Source organism: Vitis riparia, unplaced genomic scaffold, assembly GCF_004353265.1.
Source record: "Vitis riparia cultivar Riparia Gloire de Montpellier isolate 1030 unplaced genomic scaffold, EGFV_Vit.rip_1.0 scaffold392_pilon_pilon, whole genome shotgun sequence".
Lineage (NCBI taxonomy): Eukaryota > Viridiplantae > Streptophyta > Magnoliopsida > Vitales > Vitaceae > Vitis > Vitis riparia.
The window spans coordinates 139,842-158,465 of NW_023269673.1; the positions used below are offsets into that span (position 1 = coordinate 139,842).

At 34.9% G+C, this 18,624-nt stretch overlaps 1 protein-coding gene across 2 annotated transcripts in view; it reads right to left on the bottom strand.

Annotated features, from left to right (window-relative positions):
* Positions 1-668: 668 nt before the first annotated feature.
* Positions 669-18,624, bottom strand: part of LOC117909816 (pentatricopeptide repeat-containing protein At5g09450, mitochondrial) — a 28,047-nt gene continuing 10,091 nt past the window's right edge. For both annotated transcript variants that reach the window (XM_034823870.1, XM_034823871.1), the window contains exon 3: positions 669-1,945. In XM_034823870.1, coding sequence (XP_034679761.1) covers positions 1,046-1,945 — 900 coding nt within the window. In that variant the 3' untranslated portion in view covers positions 669-1,045. The remainder of the gene's footprint in view (positions 1,946-18,624) is intronic.

Sequence of the window (18,624 nt, forward strand, 5' to 3'; positions counted from 1 at the left end):
AATATTTGGATAGAAGTTAAAATAATCTTCATTTTTACGAAATAATTTTTCATTATTTTAAAATTATAAATATAATCGGTGTGGAAAAAAATGTTTTTATACAATTTTTCTCAAAAAAATACTTTGATTAAAATAAAGGAAATATGTGTTCAAAATAACGTAAGTTTATGAAAGTAGGGTTCAGTTTTTCAGATTAGAGATACCCTTTTACCTTCAATCAAATACCCTTTCTCTCGTACCTACTCTAAAAGGTTGCAATTCCTACGGTGAAGTATAATAGTTCAAGGCAAGCCGCAAGTCGAATCCTGTTGGGTAATTGTTTCTTTCAACAAATTTTATCTTTTTCAGTATAAAAAGAAAAAAGAAATAGGTTGGATAACAAGAAACAAAAAACAGGAGATAAGATATTTTCGAAGCACACCTTTTAACTATTTTCAGTTATTTTTACTAGTTTCTAAAACATTGTTTTAAAAATAATTACATAAATATAAAAAATAATTAAAAAATAAAACATTACATGGAATAGTTATTTTTAAAACCTGTTTAAAAGCATAAAACATTTTATAATCCAAAACAAACTTCTATTCTTCAAAAACCATTTTTTATGAATATTTTTAAAAACACTTCCATAGATGAAAATATCTCAATCCCTTATAGTCTCGGTACAGACAGGTGCTAACTTTGCAGTTTCCATATTTCCAACTACCATGGACATTTACAATAATCTCATCCAGAAATAGTAAAAAATTACATCTGCTTTTCGATCAGAAATAATGGAAAAGCGTCAACTCAAAAAATGGGCTGGAGCTAATGATTGAAATAGAAAAGCTAAAAGGAAACATTGTTTGTGATTTATAGTCAACAATCCACATTCCAAGGACATGGAAACAAAAGGCAATTGACCGGAATACCGAACTACCACTATTTGGATACTCTGCCCGGCGTATGGATTTCCCGTGAGTGCCGCAACTGCACCGTTCTTCCCTCGCGCAAAAACCATAAATCTGCTCATAGGGCGTTGCTGCATAAAAAATCAAATCTGCACTCATCTTGATTCATCTGTGGGAAGGCAGCTCTTCCGAATCAGAAGCTTATGAAAAGTTTCAGCTTCCTCAATCAACCTTAGTTCTGCGAATGCATCCAAAAGTCTATAGAAGGCAGAGATATCAAAATCCGTGGTGGTAGATTTCTTCCACTCGTCAATAACAATTCCTACATCTCTAATATGACCAAGCATCACATATGAAGAAAGAATGCACACATAGCTTCTACTTTTTATTTTTTGTTTAGTCATTTTTAAAGATTTCCATATTTGATCAATTTTATCTTTGTTTCCCAATCCTGCATACAGGATAATAAGGAAGTCATATGTTATCCAGTCTCTCTGTGTAGTATTCGTCCCAGCTTCCACTACAGAGTTGGACGCTGAATTTACAAGACGACCTGCCATGATGTATATGTTGGCAAGGTTCCTGTATCTTACCCAACCATCATTAGCACTAGAGTTATTACTCATTTCCTTGAGAATCCTTCTAACTCCATCAATATCCAGAGTTGCAGCACATGAACTTACCCATAGATTGTAAGTGAAGAGATCTGGTACAACCTTCTGGCGTTTTAGCTCTTCAACAACTAAAGAAACCTTCTCCACCTGACCAACTGACATGTACAAAGTCATCATCTCATTGTATAAAAGGATGTTCAATGGTACATTTGACTCCTTAATTCTTTCATAGAGTTCCTCAGCCTTCTCGGTTAGTTTTGCCCCTGCATAAGAGTGAAGAAGCGCGGTGTAGGTTTCACTAGTTTTTGCTGCAGAAGGTAAACCTTCAAAGTAGCGCTCAGCAGCATCAATACCAAAAACTCTAGTCATCAAGTCAATTCGAACTGCATTGTCAGAATCTGATAACTCAAATTCATCATGAGAAACCATCCACTCCGATATCTGCAAGCAATTCACAATGATTCCCACCATCAAGTTGATATATGTGCAAAGAGAAAAGATTAAACATTCTCAAAACAAGAGACGGTAAAAAATAATAATAATAATAAATAAATAAATAACTTGGGGGTGTGTTTTTTTTTTTTTTTTAAAAAAATGTTAAATGTTTTCTACTTCCACAAAAAGAAACTTTGAAAATGACACAGAAAACACAAAATGAGAACTGTTTTATGATCATAACAACAATCATATTTAAGTGTGATTAGATGAACACAATAATCCCACTCAACATCTTTTATTAACTTTGCAGAAGAGAAAATGAATAGAAATTAATCATGGGATCATGTGACATAAGATATCACCTGGAACAAACATTTAAGTGGTCCAGTCTTTCCATGTACAGGAAATAACCTAAGTATCTTTTGAGCATTTAAATGGTTAACAAGTGAAAGGGTATATTTGTATTTTCCAAATTTTTTCATAAATAATAAAGGTGTAGAAATAGTTTGGAATTGTTCCTCTGTTCTTTTCTTTTTTCTTTTCCTATTTTTCTTTTTCTTTTTCTTTTTCTTTTTTTCTTTTTTTTTCCCCCTTTTGTCTCAAATAACTTGGTATAAGAGCCCTCAACTAGTCCCCATGTCCCCAAAGGCAGTATATAAGGTTTATGCGGTAAGATTTACAAGCAAACCACAACTAGGGTGGTTGTTTCCATTGTTACATAATTTCAAGACCACAATGGATCTATGGTAAGGTTGTTTATTTACAACAGAATGGTACACAATATCAACAGATCTCAATGAATACAACAGGATTTATGACACAGAAACCATTAATAGTTCTAGACCTTGTTCAAAACCAGCTACTAGTATAGGGGAGTTATTGAAATCATTGAATTCGAAATATGGTAAAGTAGCTCTTGTATAGAAAAGTACTCCTTTATGGGTGTCGCAATGGCTCTATTTGTTGTATTCCTTTCTATTATTTTAGAGATTTATAATTCTTCAGTTTTTATTGGACAGAATTTCACTGAATTAGTTACACAAGAATTGCTCCTAGCTTTTCAATACCAAGTGATTGTAGCCCATTCCATTTTGGTAATTCAACCGCAGAATGTCTTTGTTTCCACAACATGACTATGTAACTTGTTATAATTGATCTTATTGACAATACAAAGAATGGGTTTCTCATCTTGATAGAAATGGTTCTACCTCATCAAATATTCATTCTAGAATCATCACAAAGAGAATATTCAAGAAGCCTATAAAGATAAAGACGAATGCAATAACTTGATATTTTGGCATTATCATCATAAAGAAGAGCTTCCAGATTGTTATTCTTTTGTATCTTCATATAAGATTATCATGAATCAAAGGATTAAGAATTTTAAACGTTCTATTACACATATGTTGAAATTGGTATTTGAGTTTTCCTACTTGAGCTATATGAGATGAAATTCTCACATATGATTGGATGTCATTAGTTTAGCTATTTCAATAAGGTCTATGATTGGTTCGAAGAAAGTCTTGAGATTCAGGCTCGTAAATGATATAATTAGTAAACATGCCTCTTCTTATTGGCTAAGAGGAATAACACTTGCTTTTTAGTATAAGTAGTTATTGGGTTTGCTATGAAACTATCGTCTAATGGTTACTAAGGCTTTTACTTCTATTCAATACATAATGACTAAGCTAACTTCGGTTGGTTAATCCCATCAATTCATTAATGATTGGCAAGTATGATAGTCCTAATGATGATCTTGTATGAATTTTGAGTATATCTCACTAGTGGATTTAAAAAACCTCGCAATGTGGTTTTGGTTGCAATGACTACACCTTTAGTGTAACGGGTTATTCTTTATGTCATGACCCAAATTGGTTATTAGGCAGTAAAATTATATCAGGTGCACAAACCTATTCCTATAACAGGATCACCTTTGGCAAAGTTATTATATGAAAGTGCTAGTGTGGAACAATTCACTCTGACCCATTTTTATAGTTTACACACTTTTGTATTACCTCCTCTTATAGTTATATTTATGTTAATGCACTTTCCATTGTAACATAAGGTATTTCTCCTTTATAGAGAAGATAGATTATAGATATTTGTAATCACCATTTAGCGGGAGGATGACTAGTATTTATTGCCATAAATATCAAATTATTGAAAAGAATAAGACATGTATTTGCATCTTTCACTTCAACACTACAATATTGTATCTTTTTAATAACAAATAGTTGAAGTGAATTCTTCAAAGAGAAAATGGATTATGGGAACATGTCACTTGAACCAGTGGGTTGAACCAGTGGGCCTTGCAGATATGTACCTTTATCTGCCACAGTCACAACCAAAAATATGTCTTTGTTCCAACATTGTGCAAACCCCATAAAGAGGCTAGGCTGGTTTAATCCTCAGGATTGAGGCATTACCAGCATTAGATGTTGATGATAGCATAGACACCAAATATTTTGAAACTCATGTGTGTCGATAGTTTTTTTTTTAGAAGACTAGATCTAAAATCTCATGGCAATTTGAGGCTATTTTATAAGTCTTTCCATTTCTTGTATTTTTTAGAAAAAGACAGTTGTTCTTTCTTACATCTAGTTACTACAAAATGACAGCTTTATGAGCCAATAAAACCAATTTCATGAGTTTTTTTTTTTCTTTTTTTATTTTTTCTTTTTTTTTGGTAAGTGCAAAATCAATATTTTGAGGTACTTTACATGGTTGTGAGATTTTTACCCACTTCGGTATGTTCAAAACCTACAAATTTTTGAATTTATTATTGTCCGCCTTGTAGAGTGATTATTGAATAGATGAGTGGTGCTGAAGGTTGTGAACCATGACTTTTTAGTATTTTCTATTTTTTGGTACTTTGTATTAGGGTTGTCTTTTGTGGAAGAAAGGTTATTTTTTTACCCTAGTTGTGTGCAAGGAGTTTTATTCTTGAGACAAACATGTCTTCCAGCAGCAATTCTAGGACTACAAACCCGACCAATAATCCTAACATTCAGCTGCTTCTTTAACCCAACTAAATTACATAGAACCAATTATTTAACCTGGGAGCCAATCAGCATGCTTACTTCTTATAGGAAGAGCAAATTTCGTTTTATGAATAGACAAATTATAGGGCCTAACTCCGACAGTGTTGCTGATGAGAAATGGGAATCAAGAAACTTTATTGAGACATCGTGGCTTCTTTTTTCCATACAACCAAAAATCAGCAGTACCTTTAAGTTTCTAAAGAGTAAAGGAGGTACGAGATGTGGCCAAGACCTATACCCAAGTAGGGAATGTGGCTCATTTGTATGAGCTTTGTCCACGTATTAATTGATGTGAATAGAAAGATAGACCATTGTTTATCTAGTTTTCCACCCTTAAGATGTGGGAAGAGTTTGATCATCTTAGTATCTCAATATTCTCCAGTTTGTCTTACAAATGCAATGAATTATGAGACGATGTTAGAGCAAGAACATGTTCTTGAGTTTGTGCATGGTTTAAATCTAGAGTATGCTAAGACTAGGACTAAATTCTTGGAAAAGATACATTCTTAAGACTTGACCAGACTTATTTTTACCCCCAATTAGAGAAGTGTCATCATAGGATGATGTTAGTGTCTCATTCCAATATTCCAATACATTCTTAAGACTTGACCAGACTTATTCTATCTTATGAAAGGTTACTGAAATGGGGGTGTTAGATAAAGAGATGATGGTAAGGAGTATAAGGCCACTCTTGGTGATCAAAATTAACCTATTTGGTGTTGAGCATTGCAATCAACAAAAGCATACTAAGAATAAGTGTTGGGATTTGCATCCTGAACTTCGGGGCCCTCTTATGCTTGTCAGTCTTCCTAGGGCACTCATACTTCAAGGACCAATGAGTCGGTGTTTCTCTTCTCAGTCACCTACTTTCAGATCTTAAGTTGATCAACCTTCCTTAGAGGTCATGTTATCCAAGGAAGAATATGAACATTTTTTATAGTATTGAGTACAACAATAACATACTAGATTTGTTTCTTACTTTGCACAATTAGGTATAACACATGTCATGGATTCAAGAGACTCTGATCATATGACGAGTATGTCCTCTCTTTTCTCTTTATACTCCATTTGTTCTGGTAAAAATAAAGTTTGAGACTCAAATGATTCCTTATCTTCTATTTTTGGTAAAGGGGATGTTACTCTGTCTTCTTTATCTTTGCTTTCTATACTTCATGTTCCTATATCTGCCACAAATTTGTTTTCACTTAGTACTATCACAAGCCATCTAAATTGTAAAGTCACTTTTTCTTTGTCTTGTATGTTTTAGGATTTGAAGATGGGAGATATATCAAATCTTAGTAGAAGTTCTCATAAAACCTCTCAAACAATGTTCCCAAAGACTTCAAGCATAAAAAGCTTCTCTCTCCCTCCCTCCTAAACCTCTCAAACAATGCTCCCAGAGACTTAATTGAATCTTAGTAAAGTTCTCATAAAACCTCTCAAAACAATGCTCCTAGAGAGTTTAAGCATAAAAAGCTTCTCTCTCTCTCTCTCTCATAAACCTTTCAAACAATGCTCCTAGAGACTTCAGGCATAAAACCTCCCTCCCTCCCTCTTTATCCTTAAGGTTGAATCATACACATTTCCTCTTGAACATCACCATGAGGAATTCATTTTGCATTTAATCATTAAAGAGGTTAATTCAAATCAGTGGCTACTAATAAAACGTGTATATAATTCATCTTGGAAATTGGAGCAAAGTTTTCAAATGGCCTATATCATATGTTTATGTAAACCCTTTAGCTACTAGTCTTGTTTTATATTTCTTAATGCTTCCATCTAATATATATCTTACAAGTGTTGGAGTGCATGATATGCATTTGAGCCCAAGTCTTACAGACTTAATTGTTTAGGAAAATTGGTTATCTAACAAGATATCAAAACTTCATTTGATGGGAGGTCATGTGTTTGAATCTCATTGCATAATTATTTCCTCACTTTATTAAGTCTAAAAGAGGTTGTTTGTGATTTGTTTATCTGCATGTCTATGTGTGCCTATTGTGTCTCTCAATATATGGGTATAGGGTCGCACGTAAGGGAAAGTGTTGGAGTGCATGATATATATTATATGCTCAAATCCTATAAAGCTTAAACCTTCAAAAAAATTGGTTGTCTAACAATAGGTACTCATTTGCAGCTCACTGGTTTCATTTCTTTAGGTAAATAAACTAGCTTCCAAGGTCCACTTTTTCCAAAGGCAATCATCTCCTCACACATCACCTTCTTCCAACTAGGCAAAACAAAGGGGCTTCTAAGATACTTCAAGGAATTGAAATAGAAGATATAGGCAAGAATGAACGGTATCTAAGAGATGATGAAAGAATAGGAAGTTCACTAAATCCTTGGTGTCAAAAGACAAAGTAGTTTTAAATAACATTGAAAGCATTTTAGAGGAGATTAAGCTCCATTTCAGGAAATTATTCTCCAAGCCTTCAGGTGGCTCTTGGAGGATAGAAGGTTTGGATTGGTCTCCTATTTCAACAGAGAGTGCCGAGTGGTTGGATCACCCTTTCTCGGAAGAGGAGATTCACATTGTTGTGTTACATCTAAACAAAGAAAAGGTCCCTGGTCCAAATGGTTTCATGATTGGTTTTTATCAAGAGTGTTGGGAGACGATTAAGGATGATCTTTTAAGAGTGTTCTTAGAGTTTCACAATAATGGGATAATTAATCAAAGCATGAATGCTACCTTCATTGCTCTAGTGCCAAAAAAGAGTCACTAGGTTGGATCTCAGATAACAGACCCATCAATTTAGTTACCAATTTGTACAAAGTCATAGCTAAGGTACTCTCAAGGCGTTTGCATAAAGTTCTCCAAGACACCATTTTTTTAACTCATGGTGCTTTTGTTGATTGGAGGCAGATTCTAGATGTCGTCTTGATTGCAAATGAATTGGTGGATGAAAAGAGGAGATCAAGAGAGGAAGGGGTAGTCTTCAAAATTGATTTTAAAAAGACCTATGACCATGTTGATTGAGATTTTTTAGATCATGTTCTATAAAGAAAAGGGTTTAGCTTAAGATGGAGGTCTTGGATGAGGGGTTGTTTATCTTGAGTGACTTTTGCAATCTTACTAAATGATAATGCTAAGAGTTGGGTTAAGGCTTTTAGAGGCCTAAAACAAGGAGATCCCCTTTCCCCTTTCTCTTCACCATTGTGGCTAATGTTTTAAATAGATTGATTGTAAGGGCGGAAGAGAGAGGTGTTTTTTAAGGGTTTTTGGTGGGTGGAGATAGGATTAGGGTGTCTCATTTACAATTCGTGGATGACACCATCTTTCTCTGGAGCATCCTTGGAAGAGTTGCAGTCTCTTAAGCTAATTTTGTTGGTGTTTGGGCATTTGTCAGGGGTTAAGGATTAATCTAAATAAGAGCACTCTCTCTGGAATCAAAATTAGACAAAGTCATTGTCCTTAGGTGGTAGAATCACCCTAATTCAGTCATGTTTGCTGCACATCCCGAACTACTTTCTCTCTTTTTAAGATTCCAACCTCGGTTACTTTAAAGATAAAGAAAATACAAAGAGATATTCGTTGGTTGGTTTTGGGGGGGGGTAAAAAGGATCATTTGGTCAAGTGGGATTTAGTTTGTAGGCCTAAGAAGTTTGGTGGTTTAGGGTTTGGGAAAATTTCTTTAAGGAACCAAGCTTTATTAAGGAAATGACTCTGGAGGTACCGTAAAGAAAGTTCCACCCTTTGGAACTAGGTTATCTTGAGTATCTATGGGACACATCCAAATGGATGCGATGCTAACAATATAGTCAAATGGTCACATCATTGCCCGTCGAAGACTATTGCATATTGCTCCAAGTTTTTTCCACACATACTTGCTTTGTGATGGGTGATAGGACTAGAATTTGTTTTTAGGAAAATATGTGGTGGGGGGGATCAACCTTTTTGCTTACAATTTCCAAGACTGTTCAAAGTCACCACAACCAAAAACCTTCCTATTTCAACTATTTTGGATAATAACACTTCTTTGTCATGGGATTTCACCTTTCATCGCAATCTATCTGATGTAGAGTTTGTGGATCTTGAAAGACTATTGTCTCTATTTTCTAGTGTTCATTTATCTCCTTCTGTTCCAAATGCGAAAGCTTGGATTTCGACATCTTCAGGGGCTTTCTCAGTAAACTCTTCTTTTCTTTTTCTTTTTTTTCCAGTTTTATCCAATTTCTCAAATTATATTCCTTTCTACCTTGCTAATTTTTCGTAGATGTCAAAAGTCCCTTCTAAAGTCAGGGCCTTTACTTGGTTAGTGCCACATAAGAAGGTAAATAACAATGACATACTAAAGTTGAGGAGGCCTTTCAAAACCCTTAACCCTAATTGGTGCATCCTCTGCAAGGGGAGTAGTGAGACAATTGATCATCCCTTCTTGCCCTATCCAATCACTTTCGGTTTGTGGCATAGGATCTTTTCTCATGCGAAGATGGAGTGGATTCAGCCAGACAATATTCGCAATATGATGGTGATCTCCTTCAAGTGTTTTGGGAATTCCAACAAAGGCAAGACTCTCTAAAGGATAGCATGTCTCTCTTTGTTGTGGATTGTGTGGAGAGAGGAACGCTAGGATTTTTTAGGATACTTGGAGGACGTTGGAGTTGATGTGGGATTCTCTTCAGTTTTATGTTTCTTTTTAGGCTTATTGTACAAGCATTTTTAAACCTTATCCTTTTAGTGTAATTTAGCTTAACTGGCTATCAATTTGCACACCTTAGGGTTGGGTCTACAGGGTCCAGGTTCATTATACATGTATAGGCCTTTTGTTTTTTTGGATAGCCCTCCTTGTTTAGTAGACGTTTTCTCAGTTTTTTTATCAAGTTTGTACATTTTGGGGAGGACTTCTCATTTTTCTCATGTTTTTCTATTTTAATACAATTGTTCATTTCTGATGAAAAAAAAAAGTACATGCACAAATGCATTTTTGAAGGGCAATAGGAAGGTTAACATTGATATCAAAAACCTTGAAGGAAAGAAAAAGAACATGAGAATTACTTAAAGAAGGGCATTATGTGACACCACTACATCATTTCTTTTACCTCGAATACAATAGTAATCCTTATGACATGTATTAATGTTGTCATCTAATGGATGTGTATAATACGATAAGTATTACCATATGAAAAAATAGGAATGAAAACAGCTAAAGATGGAATTAAAGATTGTTCTTCCTTTTTCCCCTAAAGACGATTCATTTTAGTATAGAAACTAAAGAACATACTCACAAAAGGTAACATTCATGGAGGGGATTGCTCTTCTATTATACGAATGATCTTTTGTGTAGAAAAATAACCTAAGAACATACAATTTAAACCTTTTGTGCTAGTTTGTGGCTAGGAGAACAAGGAGTTGAAACATAAAATACACACCCAAACATTTAGAGGGATAAAGGGAGAAATGACACAAGCTCAAGGATAAAAAGCTTTAGGAAAAGAGAGAGAGAGAGAGATTTTCATTTAAAGAAGCTTTGTATGGCTTAAATAGTCTCTGAGAGCATTGCTTGAGAGGTTTTACTAAAACTTTTACTAAGTTTGATTTATCCAAAGTTAGGCAAACCACACTCCATTTGCCAAACATAAAGATGATAAGACTACCGTTTTAACTATGTTAATGACATTGTGTTAACTCGTAATGATATATTTGAAAGTTCCCTCTCTGAGACATAATTGAGAAGAGAGTTCGAAATCAAAGTCTGGGTCACCTAAGATATTTTCTTGGATCTAATAAAGGAACTTTTTTTTTTTTCTCCAAAAGGAAGTATGTGTTAGATTAGTTCATAGAAACTAGGATGCTAGGATATAAGAGCAAAACGAAAATTTTGGCCCCTAAAAATTTGAATTATTGAAAAGTAAAAAATGTTTATAATTAAATGTTATACGCAAAATATAATACTTACTATTTATATTAAGATTTCAATAATTAAATAAACAAATAAAATATTTTATAAAATATATTTAATATTCATGCTTTTTTTTTTTTATTGGGCTAAATACACTTTACCCCTCAATCTTTGATGCGCTTTACACTTTGCCCCCTCACATTCAAAACTCAATACTTTACCTCCCAAACTTGTTAAAAAGTCAATTAGTAGTCTGTTAAGTAAAGATCAAGGCTGAAACGCAAAGAAAAACACTTATTGTCCAAATTCGAAGTGTGACAACTTCGCAGTCGCATATATACATCGCAAATAGTCATGCAAACATCTCTCTAAAATCAAAAATCAAAAGTGATGACTATCATATTTTGAAAGCGTTTATGAAATTTAACTTCAAAGTTGGATCTACCTAAGTGTGAACCAGTGTTTGAACCAGAATGCAAAAAAAGAGTAATCCCTTTTATAATTCTATGAAGGGTTTATAACTAAGGGTAAATTGTTTCTCTTTAACAAGTTTGGGGGGAAAAGTGTTGAGTTTTAAATGTAAGAGGGTAAAATGTAAAATATGCCAAAAATTGAGGGGTAAAATGTGTTTAACCTTTTTTTATTTTATCTTCATTTTTCATGCAATCATTATTCTAATATTTTTTTCGTTATGCATTCGAAATTTTTGTTTTATAATGAATTTTTCAAATAGAAATTATTTTTTTTTTTTAATTTGTGTTTGATATTTTATAAATAAGTTTTTTAATGGTGAGTTCTCTTTAGTTTAATTTTGAAAATTTTAAAATATGTTTATTTTTGAAAAGTTAGATAGAGTTCTTATAAATGATCAATGGATTTATTCATTTAGGGATGCAAGAGTTGAAAATCTCCTCATCATTGGTTCTGATCATGGACCTATTGTTTTGCACCTAGATAAAAGAGATATAGAGATAAAAGTCAAACCTTTTAGATGTGAGGAGTTTTGGTTCCATATTCCGAGTTTTATTAATGTTGTTAAGGAAGCTTAGAGCACAAATTTTATAGGTTCTAATGCCTTCCAATTAGAAAAAAAGATCCAAGTATTTAGACAAAAAGTTAAAGCTCAGAATAAGTATGAAGTTAGGAATGTCGAAGCAAATATAAAACAAATTGAAAAAGAAATAGATGTGGTATAAGGAATTTTAATGACAGATCCTCACAATATTGTTCTTCAAGAGAAGAATGTTAGTCTATCCCAAAGACTTAATCAAATGATGAAATTGGAAGAGATCAAGTGGGCCCAAAAATCAAGCCAAGCTTGGACCTAGTTAGGAGATAAGAATAATCGATATTTCCAAACGGTAGCCCTTAATCGTGAATATGGTTTGATTAGAAATAAAATTTATTAATGATTTGGAAAATTAGAAATTATGAGGGAATATGGTTTGATAATCAAAATGAAATTGCGAAAGTATTCATTAATGATTTCTCTAAAAATTTACATCAGAAAATCCTAGGATAAATCATGAACTTTTTTATTCATTTAGTCCTTGCATCACAGAAGAAGAGAATAGAGAGTTAATTAAAGAAGTAACAAAGGCAGAAATTCGTGTAGCTCTCTCATAGATCAACAATCTCAAAGCACCTAGGCCTAATGGTCTCATTAGCAATAAGCACAACATCCAAAATTTGTCTTCCCTCCACAAAGGCATTTTAGGAACAAGACACCACCTTCTCAATTCTATTGGCTAACACTTAAGCCAAAAACTTGTAGAGGTCACCCACCAAGTTGATAGGCCTAAAGTCCTTAAGGTCTTCTGCTCCTCCTTTGTTAGGAATTAAGACTAAAAAACTTCATTCAAGTTCTTTACGAATCTATCCTACTCTGCTCATAAAAATCCTTAGAAAAACTCAACACCTTTTCCTTCACAAAATCCCAACAGAACTACCAAAAAGCTATAAAAAAAGTCATCAGGGCCTGGTGCTTTGTCCCCGTTGAGATCTGAGAGGGTAGTGAACACCTCTTCCCCAAAGAAAGGGGCCTCTAGCGTTGTTGCATCCTAAACACCTTATGCATCAAAAGGCAACCCATTAATGTTAGGTCTCTAGTTCCCTGATTTAGACAAAAAAAGTCGAAAAGCCTAAACTAGACCCACTTTAATCTCACTATCCTCTAAAATCCAGGTGCCATTAATTTTAATCTTCTAAGAAATTCCTTCTCCTATGAGTGTTAGCCATTTTGTGGAAAAAAACTAGTATTTCTATCACCCCCCCTTCAACCACTACTACCTTGATTTATGCCTCCATGAGGTTTCTTCCAATAGAGCCCACTTTTTATACTCCTCTCCCAAGCCTACTTCCTAGCATTCCACTCCTCCAAAGTCAAGACACTAGTCCTTTCCTTGGAATCCTAAAAAACCACCTAGTTCAAGGCCATTTCCTTTCTAATCGAAGCATTGTCGAATACCTCTTTGTTACAAACCTTCAAATTAGCCTTTAAAGCTTTCAATTTTTCTACCAAAATGAAACTAAAGGATCCACTGGAGTTGAACCCCAACCACCAAGAACACTAATCTTTGAAGCCTTCCTCCTTCAACCACCATGTTCTCAAACCTGAACAAGGAAGGACCACTTCTCAACCCTCCCTTATCTAACAAAACAGGATAATGATTAGATATTGGTCTAGGCAAGATGCTTTGCACAACCCCACTGAAATATGTAACCCACCTCTTAAACACCAAGAACCGATCAAGTCTAGACTAAGATTGATATTTAAATCACCCCTCCACATTTAGAAAAAAAAAACAAAAACAAAAACAAAAACAAAAAAAAAAAAAAACAAAAAACAAAAAACAAAAGCCTTGCAAAGGAAGATCCCTCAAGTCCTCGATGACCTTAGAGAATCTCCTCATAGCTGAGGATAACCTACAACCACTACTACACTCCCTTAGAAATTCGACCATGTTAAAATCTCCACCTACACAACTAATGCTTTTGGTATTTTGGTTATTAATCATAACTAATGTCTAAAATAAATTAATTTGTTAAATTATAATAAAGGTACCATTAATTGCATTTAAAATTTATCATAGTAATTATAGTGTGTAATTTTCTACTTTCTCCTTTTAATAGAAATTTCGAACTCCGCAACTAATAAACTAGATATGAAATTGAAGTTACCCATGGATCAACACTTTATCAAGGAGAAAATCAAGTTTGGACAAATCTATACATCATTTGTGAAAACTATGATCAACTTGTTAATTTTCTTACTAAAGGAGTCACATGTATTTCATTGGGTGTCAAGCAAGTTCAGTAAGTGCAATATACATCACCAACTTGAGGGGGAGTAGTGATGATTTAAGTAGTTAATAGATGAAAGAATACATTTATCTTCTCAAATTTTCCCTATATATAAGAAAGATGTAGGCAGCAGCAACAATTCAAAAGTTTCCCTTCATTCTTTTCTTCTTTTTCTCTTTCTTCCTCCTTTTTGTGCAAGTGTTTGTGCATGCATGCTGAACAATTGTATCATGATGAAATATGCTTGGTTGTTGAGAAGTTTCATCTATTATGGGCCTTCTATTAATATACGCAATCCAAATCTAAGATTAGAATTTACACGGTTTGCCAATAATAGATTTGTAACTTTTCCTAATAAAGAAAAAGGACATTGTTTAGACAAAGAACATCAACTCCCTCCACTACTTCCTCTTGTTTCTTTTCTTCTTCTTTCTAATAAAAAAAAACCTTAGATAACATTGACAACTTGGTATGAAATTAGTTTTCTCAAAAAATTAAGTGGAAAATGATATAATCATTATCATTAGGCTTTTGGATGCCAACAAAAGCATGTACACCATACACTAGAAAGAAAACGTAAAGAATTTGAAGCACTTGTTACTATGATATTCCTTCCAGCCTTTCCAAAATTACATTTCACTCAAAGAGGTGTGTAAATAACTTAACTTTTTTAAAATAGAATGAAGCAGACAACCCTTTAAAATATAGGTCTCGATGACAAGGAATAATCTTCAATTCTATGAGGGTCATTCTTTGTGGAGGATCAATAAAGAAGTTCATCAAAACATGATATCCAACTTTTTTATTAAAACAAATAAAAGAAAAAAGTCTTCAAGCTAGTCTATTCTAGTTTGGTTAGCACATCTATCTCTTCATTACTCTTTATCTTTATTCAAGGTCAAATTTTTATCCACCTATATGAAGGTATTTAGAAAATTTATGATGAATGCACAACCAGTTCAAAGAATTGGGATTGCTTAATACCTTGAATCTTGATAACCGCTATGTAGAATGGAGTGTGTTGCTACCACCTACTCCAAAACATGGTAAATGAAATGGGCTTATCTAGCTCAATTTCATATGAATTAGCCATGTAAAATTGCAACAGTAGAGCTTTAGATTTTCATATAAATTTTTCTGGAGAGAAAAACTAGTTAATAGATTAGATAGGGTAAAAGAAATATTTTACCATAAATAAACCTCGAGAAGAGAATGAGAATGACCAAACTCTCACATCAAGGACAAACAATGACGAGTACACACGAATGAGAGAGAGCATAAGTTTTCAAGGTCCTCCACTTCCAAGTCAACGAGGTTATGATGAAAGTTAAGGTTCTAGAAAAAAAGATGAGATACCGAGGATAGATGAAATAAGAGAATTTCTAACTACCACAAGATATTTATTTTGAATCACCCATTTTCTTACCTCTTGGATCTCTATAGGATCAACACCTCATACTCATTGACGGACTACCTCGAAAGTTTTTATTCTTGGGAACAACAATAGAAGACGTGATTTAGGTACAAGCAACTTTCTAGAGCTATTGTTGAGGTGTTGCCTATGTCTTCTAAGCAAACACACGCATATCATTTTCAATATACAAAGGAGTGATAAAAGGCCACTTCAAACTCAATCCAGAAAACTACACATTCCTCTTCTAATTATCTTTTCTCATCCACCATGTCATTGGCTATTTGTAATGCATCTAAAAATTTGCCTCCCTCAACAAAAGCACCTTAGGAGATATGAATAGCTTCATGAAGAACTCCTAAATAAGGCCAAATAAGACTTTGGCTACAAACTAATAAAATTTGCCTCCCCTTAACAAAATCTAACTCTTTCTCATGACCTCATCAAATAATCTTTAGCACTATCATCACCATCACTATTAGGGACCATATCCACCCATTCTTCTTCTACTCCATCAATTCCAACAACTTTTTTCTTTTATCTATCAATAACAAAATAATGATTATATGTGAGCCCTTCAAGAGGTGGGAAGACCTATTCAGTGGGGTAGTCCAATGCATCCTTCCTAGACCGGTGTCAAATCATTCACCTATCTTGTTGGATGGGGGTGGCTTGCAGAAAGGTCCTTCTCCCTTTAGATTCGAGAATATGTGGTTGAAAGAGGAAGGTTTCAAAGATCCGTTAAAGAGTTGGTGGATGGGTTTCAGTTTTAGGGGTTCTCATAATTTCATTATGGCAAAGAAACTGAAGAGTCTGAAGGCTAACTTGAAAAAATGGAACAAAGAGGAGTTTTGGAATGTGACTATAAGGAAAAATTTGGCCTTTCTCAAGTGGGCTTCTAGGATGCTCAGCAAAGGATGGGTGCCTTATCTCAAGAAGAGGTGGTTGTAAGGGAGGGAGCAAGGGGAGAGTTCCATAAATGGGCTCTTATGGAAGAGACTAGTTGGAGGCAGAAATCTACGGAGGTGTGGTTAAAGGAAGGAAGGCGATAGAAACACCAATTTTTTTCATAGAATGGTAAATGCAAACAAGAAAGGGAACACTCTAGCTAGATTGATGGGGTGTGGTTAACGAAAGAGGTGGTGACTAAAGAAGGAATTGTTTGAGCCTTTCATAACCTCCTTTTGGAACAAGGGGAGTGGCGTCCTTTCATTAGAAATATGATGTTTCAAACCTTAGATGTCCAAGATGCAGAAAAGTTGAGTGTCGTTTTAAGAAGAAGTGCTTGCGGCCCTTTCAGATTTAAAAGGGGACAAAGCTCCCGGACCAGACAGGTTCTCATTGGTTTTTTGGTAATTTAGATGAGACTTTGTTAAAGATTAGATAATGGGTTTTTTTAATGACTTTCATGATCAGCCCAAATTTGCAAGAAGCCTTAATGTGACCTTCCTAGTGCCGGTTCCTAAGAAAGGGGGGCAGAAAATCTTAAAGATTTTTGGCTTATTAGCTTGGTGGGCAGGCTTTATAAGATATTGGCTGAAGTGTTGGGTAATAGGCTTACAAAAGTGGTGTGCAAAGTGGTCTCCAAGTTTCAAAATGCTTTTGTGGAGGGTAGGCAAATTCTAGATGCGGTGCTTATAGCAAATGAAGCTATTAACTCTATGATGAAAAGCAACAATTGTGAAGTGTTGTGTAAACTTGATATAAAGAAGGCCTATGATCATGCGAATTGAGAGTTCTTGCTATCGGTCTTGGACATTATGGGATTTGGGCAAAAGTGGACAAGTTAGATTAGATGGTGTATCTCAACAAGAAGTTTCTCAATTCTTGTTAAAGGCTCTCCTTTAGGTTTCTTCCAAAGCTCTAGGGGGTTGAGACAGGCTAAGCCAGGAAGACCCACTCTCATCGTATCTTTTTGTTCTAGCAATGGAAGCGCTTAGTTGTCTTCTCAATAAGGCTAGGGAGGGTGGTTACTTGTCTGATTTCAAGGTGAATGGCAGGGGCGGTGGGGTTTTGGAAATCTCCCATTTGTTATTTGTTGATGATACTTTGGTTTTTTGTAAGGCCACCAACACTCAAATGAACTACCAAAATTGGCTACTTATGTGGTTTGAAGCCATTTCGAGCTCAAGGATAAATCTTAGCAAGAGCGAGCTAATTCCAATAGGGATGGGGTGGAAGAGAGGTTTTGTGAAAGGCTGGCTTTGTGGAAAAAACAATATATTTCCAAAGGGGAGAGGCTTATTTTGATTCATAACACTTTATCTAGCTTACCCATCTACTTTATGTTTTTTCCAAATGCCGAGGAGTGTGAGGATAAGGTTGGAACAAATTCAAAACGATTTCTTATGGGGAGGAGGGCATTCAAAAGAAAAGCCTAACTTAGAGAATTGGGCCATTGTTTGCGCAAACAAGAAGGATGGGGGATTGGGAGTTAGGCGGCTTGACTCACTCAACAAGGCTCTTCTTACCAAGTGGATTTGACGGTATACAACAGAAAGAGAGGCTCTATGGAAGCAATTCATAAAGGGCAAGTATGGGGATATTGAAGATGGATGGCGTTCAAAGGAAGTAAGTGAGAGGTATAGGATTGGGCTTTGGAAAGCCATAAGGAAGTTATGGGTAATGTTTGTCACTAAAGTCTCCTTTTTTGTGGGTGAGGGAAAGAGGGTTAAGTTCTGGAAAGATAGGTGGTGTGGTAGTGAGCCGTCGTGTGATTCTTTCCCATCCTTATATGCCTTAGCTAGCTCAAAGAAGGCGTGGGTGGCGAATATGTGGGACCAGTCTCTTGGTAGTAGTGGTTGTTGGACTCCTAATTCTCAAGGAATCTAAATGACTGGGAGATTGTGGAACAGCTTCTGTTGAGGCTTAAGGATAAGATGGTGATTGGGGGAGGAGAGGATAAGGTGCTCTGGCTAGAGACAAAGAGTGGTTTTTTCTCTGTGAAGTCCTTTTTCTCTTGCCTTCAAACTAGGAGTTCTAACCCCTTCCCAAAAGTTGTGGTGTGAAACTCTTGGGTTCCACCTAGGGTGTGTTTTTTTATGTGGGAGGCTTCATGGGGTAAAGTTTTGACTCTAAATCATCTCC